We start from the raw sequence: 6,129 nt of genomic DNA, 5'->3' as shown, positions 1-6,129 counted from the left end.
AGTGATCAGCATGTGAATTTCATCTATGGCTGATTACATCTGAAGTCAGCTAAGGAACGTGTCTTCTGCAATGAGTACAATTTAATTTAGGGATGGAGGTCAAAAAGGAGAGTCAGAAGAGAGAGAAGTAGCTCAGCACAGCTCAGCACAGCCTAACACAACTCAGCTCCGAGCTCAGAGCCGACACAGACCCAGACGCTTAGAGATGCAGAAAGGACATGCCTGGGGAAAGCCACTTGAACCTAGAAGCCGGGAGAGGTGGCAGGTGGACCTTGCCTGTGCCTTCGCATGTGACAGTTAAACCGAGATGAAAGCAGCTGCTTTTCCTCTGAGGAATTGTAAATTTGTATCTAAATAAATCCCATTTACAAAATCTGGTCCATCTCTGTTGTATTGCCTTCTGGAAGCCTTAGCAAAGTAAAACAGATCCTTATTGACACAAGGAATAAAGAAGATAACCTGAATTATATAGACAGACAGTAGCCAACTTTTGTAAAACGATATTCATCTATGTCTGATTATAGTTATCTTGAGTGGCAGTTCACAGATTATTTTCATTTTCTTCTTTATGATTTTTGGCCTTCTATACTGTATAGGTATTACCTTTTGAATAACAAACTTTTATGTATCTTAAAGTTCTTCTCAAGTAAGTATGTAGAATTAAAAGTTAAAGCCATAGTCATTAACTCATTTTTTTTTCCTTCAACTAAAATTGATTGTAAGCTTTGGTCTAGGAACAAAGAAAGATACTGGGGATCCAGGCTGAATAGTAGGGGCATTTGGGTCTCATAATGTGTGGAGAGTGTGGTGGAGGGGACGAGGTGACAGGCAGGTAATTATTCCGCCATGTGTCTGCGCCAAGGGAAGAGAGAGCTGTGAGCACCCAGAGGAGGCGGACAGGGAGGCTTGGTGGAGGAGGAAGTGAACGCTGACTTGGTTCTCAAGTGTGTGGGTCCAGACGGGACTACAGCCAGAGATGAAAGAAGGGGATCTGGGCAGATGGGCAGCAGGTGCTCATTCATTTCCGGGTGACAGAGACATGGCCGTGGCTGACCCACCCCCAGGCAGACAGCCTTGGGGGTCTGTGAAGTGCTTCCCCGAATCTGCTCATCACTTCTTGATGCTGTAGCCAGCTCAGCTCCTCACGTGAAGAGTCACTGCCACTTTCGTACTCAGACGTCACACTGCTGTTCTTTTCTTCTGAGCATCAAAACTAATTTTGTGATCATTTTTGAGCCCCAACCTTTCTGACTGAGCACCATGGAGGACATATAAAGGGATGAGGAGCGCCTTGACCCTGACTGCACGTGAGAATCAAGTGATAATTCCTGGAAAGATCAGTGTTGATTACCCCACCCGGAGATCCTGTTTATTCAGTCAGTGTCGGGGCCTGGAAACCAGAGCATTTTAAAGGATTCCCAGATGGTTCTAATACTCGAAAGTATTCCTAGCACATATCTTTTCAAACAGACCTCTTAGGAAAAATTTGACTTGATTGTAAAACAAATGAGAAGTTAGTGATTAGTGTTCTACAATCAGGTAGTATTATGCTATCCTTTTCTGAATTTTACACAGTACAATATAAGTACACAATACAATGTGACTGTGTGATTCGGAAAAACTTACATCTGATGCTCCTTTTATCTAGGGTATGGACAGATGAGTAAAAAATATGGTTTAAAAAATAAATAATGGGAGAACAAAACTAAAATAAATTGAGTAGATTGAAATACTAGGGGTCAATGAGAGGGAAGGGTAAGGGATATGGTATGTATGAATTTTTTCTTTTTTCTTTTTATTCCTTATCCCAGAGAGATGCAAATGTTCAAAAAAAATGATCATTGTGATGAATGCACAACTATGTGATGATATTGTGAGCCCTTGATTGTACACCATGTATGAAATGTTTGTATGTCAAGAATATTTGTATGTTTGTTTGTTAAAGTTTTACAATAAAAACATTTACACAAAAAAGTTAGTGATTAAAAGGAAATCTCATTACTAAGTATATAGAGCAAGGTCACAGGTGAATCAGAGTCTAATAATAAATAAATCCAGGATAAATTTACACATGCCCCTAGATCAGAGAGCAATATACTTATTTCCAGACTAACTTTTATATAACAGTTCTTATTGTTACACTCAACTAGTGAGATATAATTTTTTCTCAGGAGAGTGAACTTTGATTGTTTCCCCAGACAGAGAATCTCTTCCTGCCCATCACTTTGCTCAGAGACCCTTTCAAGTCCCTGTTCCTCAGGCTGTAGATGAAAGGGTTCAGCATGGGCGTCACCACTGTGTATAGCACGGTAGCTGCGGTGTCCTTCTCAGCCGAGTGCGAGGATGAAGGGCTGAAGTACACAGCAAAGATGGTGCCATAGAAGAGGGAGACCACGGAGAGGTGGGAGCCACAGGTGGAGAAGGCTTTCCATTTTCCCTTGGTGGATGGGACTCTCAGAACAGCCCCAGTGATACGGATATATGAAGCCAGGATGCAGACAAATGGGGTGACCATGATCAGGGCACCCTCAGTGAGGATCATCATCTCATTGAGGTGAGTGTCAGAGCAGGAGAGTTTCAGAAGAGGGGCAATATCACAGAAGAAGTTGGGGATGATGTTGTCTGCACAGAATGAGAGTCTAGCCATCAACAGGGTGTGCAACAGGACATTCAGGTTAGCCGTGACCCATGATCCTATGACCAGCAGGGCACAGAGCTGATGGGTCATCCTTGTGGAGTAATGTAAGGGGTGGCACACAGCAACAAAGCGGTCATAGGCCATCACAGCCAGAAGGAAATTGTCCATGTCTGTAAACTCAAAGAGAAAATACATCTGCGTGAAGCATCCAGGGAAGGAGATGGTCTGGATCCCAAGGATGTGGTTGGTCAGCATCTTGGGGACGGTGGTGGAGGAGAAGCAGATGTCCACGAAGGACAGGTTGCTGAGGAAGAAGTACATGGGAGTGTGCAGGCGGGAGTCTGCACCGATGGCCAGGATGATGAGCAGGTTGCCCAGGACTGTGGCCAGGTACATGATCAGGAAGAGCCAAAAGAGGAGCTGCTGCTGCTGGGGCTGCCTGGAGAGACCCAGGAGGAGGAACTCGGAGACACTGGACTGGTTGGCCCAGTTCATGGGTGCGAGGACCTGGACCAAGTTTGGACCAAGCATAAGAGATTCAGAAGCTGGGAAAGGCTGACTAAGATGCTCCAATTAAGAAGGAGAAGACCATGTGATATAGGTAAAGTACTACAATTTTGCTCCCTGTATGTTTCATTCAGCAACTGAACTTTAATGTGTGCAAAATATGCACATGTGCGAAATAAGTACAAATTCTCTTGTATACACAGCACCTCTGTTGGGACACTTGGGAGTGTAATGATAGCGGTTTTGTCTGTACATCCTTCTGTACTGATTGAACTTTCTACCACCACCATGGATTCATAAAGAGTAAATGTTATAAAACACCACAAACATAAGAATATTTATAAAGACTTTTATATTTGGAACGAGTACAGGAGAACATATATGCAACATGGTTACCATGGAGACTGGTATGTAGTGAGTCTTTAATCCAGGATACTCTTGTCATCAATACCATAAGTGACATTGCTTTAAAGAAAGTTTTTAACTTCTCTTAGTTTCCGTTGTATGTTTTCTGATCTGGATATTTCCCATAATCATAATAGGTTTGGTCTGAGAATTATATCAGCAATTAATCAATAACTTCTCCAAAGCTGATGATAATGCAGCTGCTGTTGTTGTTGCTTTCTGGGCTCACGTTTACAGAGCACTGTAGGAGATCTGGGGGAGGGTTTTTTGGGTATGTCTTCTGGGCTCTACAGGCTAAAATGGAAATGACCAAAAGAAATGGGCAGAAATTCAATTGTTTCCCAACTGGTACATGCCAATTCCTGTTACCCAGAGTTAAGGGACTCATGAACTAACAGGCAAGACCTACAGTGGTTGGTACTGGGCGATCTCAAGGAACAGATGATTTCAGAACTGTTTCTGTATCTCCACTGAAAATAAAGACTTGTTGAGGAGCCCTCCTGAGGGCTTCACACCCTAACAAGCAGTTACTGACAAAGTGCCCACTGGTCCATCTCTTACCTGGGAGGAACTGAGGTCCTTGTTGTCATCACAAGTTTCAGACTCACTTCACTGATTCAGAGCAGCCAGAGGTTATTCCTCTAAAGAAGAGGGAACGTCATTGGGGTTTTTGGGCTAAGTCTGTGTTAATATGGAGCTGGAGCCACTGACTCAGCCCTCTGCAAAGGAAGCATGTTTGAGGCAATCACAGGGCGAGCCCTTTACAGGAGCCTCTGGGGTCTTATTCCCTGAGAGCCTTATTAGAGACAAACAGAGAGCAATTGTCCCTTCTCTTTCTCAGGCTCAAGCTAAGTCGTTCCTGTTTCACGACTTGGCAACATTGGAAATGATGCCATGTTGTAATCATTGGCAAGAACCTTCTGTTAGAGAAAACTCACAATCCCTTTTTATTTTCCACCCAGACTGGGAAATATACACGAAACTGAACAGGGATTAAGAGAACAATCTTTGGATTCACAGCGACCTGCACTCAATTAGCAGATCCACCATTACCAATTGGGTGACTTGGGAAGGCTCCAAACCTGGCTGAAACACAAAATGTCACCATCTGTAGAGTGGGGAAATAATATTCGTCTTGTAGAATTGTGAAGACTACATAAGGTCATTTGTGTTAAACACCTCATGACCCCTCACCTCATTGATACTCTGGGCTAGGACCTTGTCCACTAAGTAGAGGGTAAAGGTATTAAATAATATTTACATCCTTCTCTCTCTGCTCAATCACCTGTGCTCTTGGGAAATATCATTTTGAAGAAACATCACATGTTTATCTTTGTGATGGTTAGGTTCTGGTGTCAACTTGGCCAAGTGATTATGCCCAGTTGTCTGGTCAGGCAAGCACTGGCCTGACTGTTGCTGCAATGATATTTCGTGGCTGGTTGGTTAACTGGAAGGCTGGTATATCAAAGCATCTGTCAGTTGATCACATCTGTGACTGACTACATCAACTAAGGAATATTCTCCACAACAAGATAATCCAATCAAGTGAAGGCTTTTTAAGGAAGGAGGGAGACTCTTTCACTGCTTCTTCAGCCAGTGAGCCTCTCCTATGGAGTTCATTCAGATCCTTCATCAGAGCTGCCAGCTTCACAGTCTGCCCTATGGATTTTGGATTCTTCCATTCCCACAGTTGCATGAGGCACCTTTATAAATCTCATATTTACAGATCTCTCCTGTTGGTTCTCTTTCTCTAGAGAACCTTGACTAACACAATATTCATATGTCAATAATCAATTTTTCAAGAGGCCAGGTAACAAATCTTTTCTTCTATATTTTGATGTGGGGGTAAAAGAGTTAGAAATGGGAACCTTTGCTGAGTCCATTTATAAATTGGTAGAACATGGATACTCCAATGAAGAACAGAATTCTTAAGTGAAATAGCTATCATGTTTCAAGAACTTTCCTCTATAGTCATTAGGAAAGCATTAAGGTGCCCATAAAGCATTTGATCTTACGTATTGTAAAGCTCACTTTCCTGGGTTAATAACATTAAGAACTTACTCATAAGAACCATGCACCTGAGACAGAGGTGGCAGGTGCATTCCTGAACATTGTGCTCTGTACATCAGAGTATTCCTCTAACAAATTCTCCACTTTCATTTTCTTTAAAAAACAACAACAGTGCATTCCTTGTTCATATGGTAGAACCTTAATCAATAGCATCCATGTGCTCCCAGTAATTCAGGGTTATAATGAACCATCACATATCAATCAGACATACACTAGCAGACATCAAGTTCTTTCCCTTCTACTTCCCCAAATCAGCAAAAAACCCAAGCATACAACAACCCTCAAGCTAACTGTGAAATAAGTTGTGGTAAGGGTGGGGCAAAAATAATAGTCATTGTGTTAAATACATTTGTTAGTAAGTGACAGAAGACCAACTCATATTAACTTAAGGAGAAATGGAATCTATTGGTTTATACAATTGCATAGTTCTACTTAAAAAGGCCATGTGTTTCAGTCAGGACTAGATTCAGGTGCCCAAATAATGACAACAGGAGGCTGTTATTCTCTAT

At 42.3% G+C, this 6,129-nt stretch overlaps 1 protein-coding gene across 2 annotated transcripts; it reads right to left on the bottom strand.

The window, feature by feature from the left end:
- Positions 1 to 2,132: 2,132 nt before the first annotated feature.
- Positions 2,133 to 3,219, bottom strand: LOC143667622 (olfactory receptor 1F1-like). 2 transcript variants are annotated; one of them, XM_077142033.1, is made up of 2 exons: positions 3,152 to 3,169; positions 2,133 to 3,115 (listed from the first exon to the last, which is right to left on the bottom strand). In XM_077142033.1, exons 1-2 carry the CDS (start codon positions 3,167 to 3,169, stop codon positions 2,168 to 2,170), a joined length of 966 nt encoding a protein of 321 aa, XP_076998148.1. In that variant the 3' UTR covers positions 2,133 to 2,167. The 2 variants fall into 2 exon arrangements, with proteins under 2 accessions (XP_076998148.1, XP_076998147.1); XM_077142032.1 differs by having other exon boundaries at positions 2,133 to 3,219.
- Positions 3,220 to 6,129: the final 2,910 nt, after the last annotated feature.

The sequence above is a fragment of the Tamandua tetradactyla genome, chromosome 23 (genome assembly GCF_023851605.1).
Source record: "Tamandua tetradactyla isolate mTamTet1 chromosome 23, mTamTet1.pri, whole genome shotgun sequence".
In the NCBI taxonomy this organism is placed as follows: Eukaryota; Metazoa; Chordata; class Mammalia; order Pilosa; family Myrmecophagidae; genus Tamandua; species Tamandua tetradactyla.
The sequence above is the reverse complement of the archived record's forward strand: the minus strand, read 5'-3'. Positions and strand labels throughout refer to the sequence as shown.

What these genes read in the sequence shown, in the direction of transcription:
- LOC143667622 (XM_077142032.1), bottom strand. Translation starts at nt 3,169, where the DNA reads ATGCTTGGTCCAAACTTGGTCCAGGTCCTCGCACCCATGAACTGGGCC.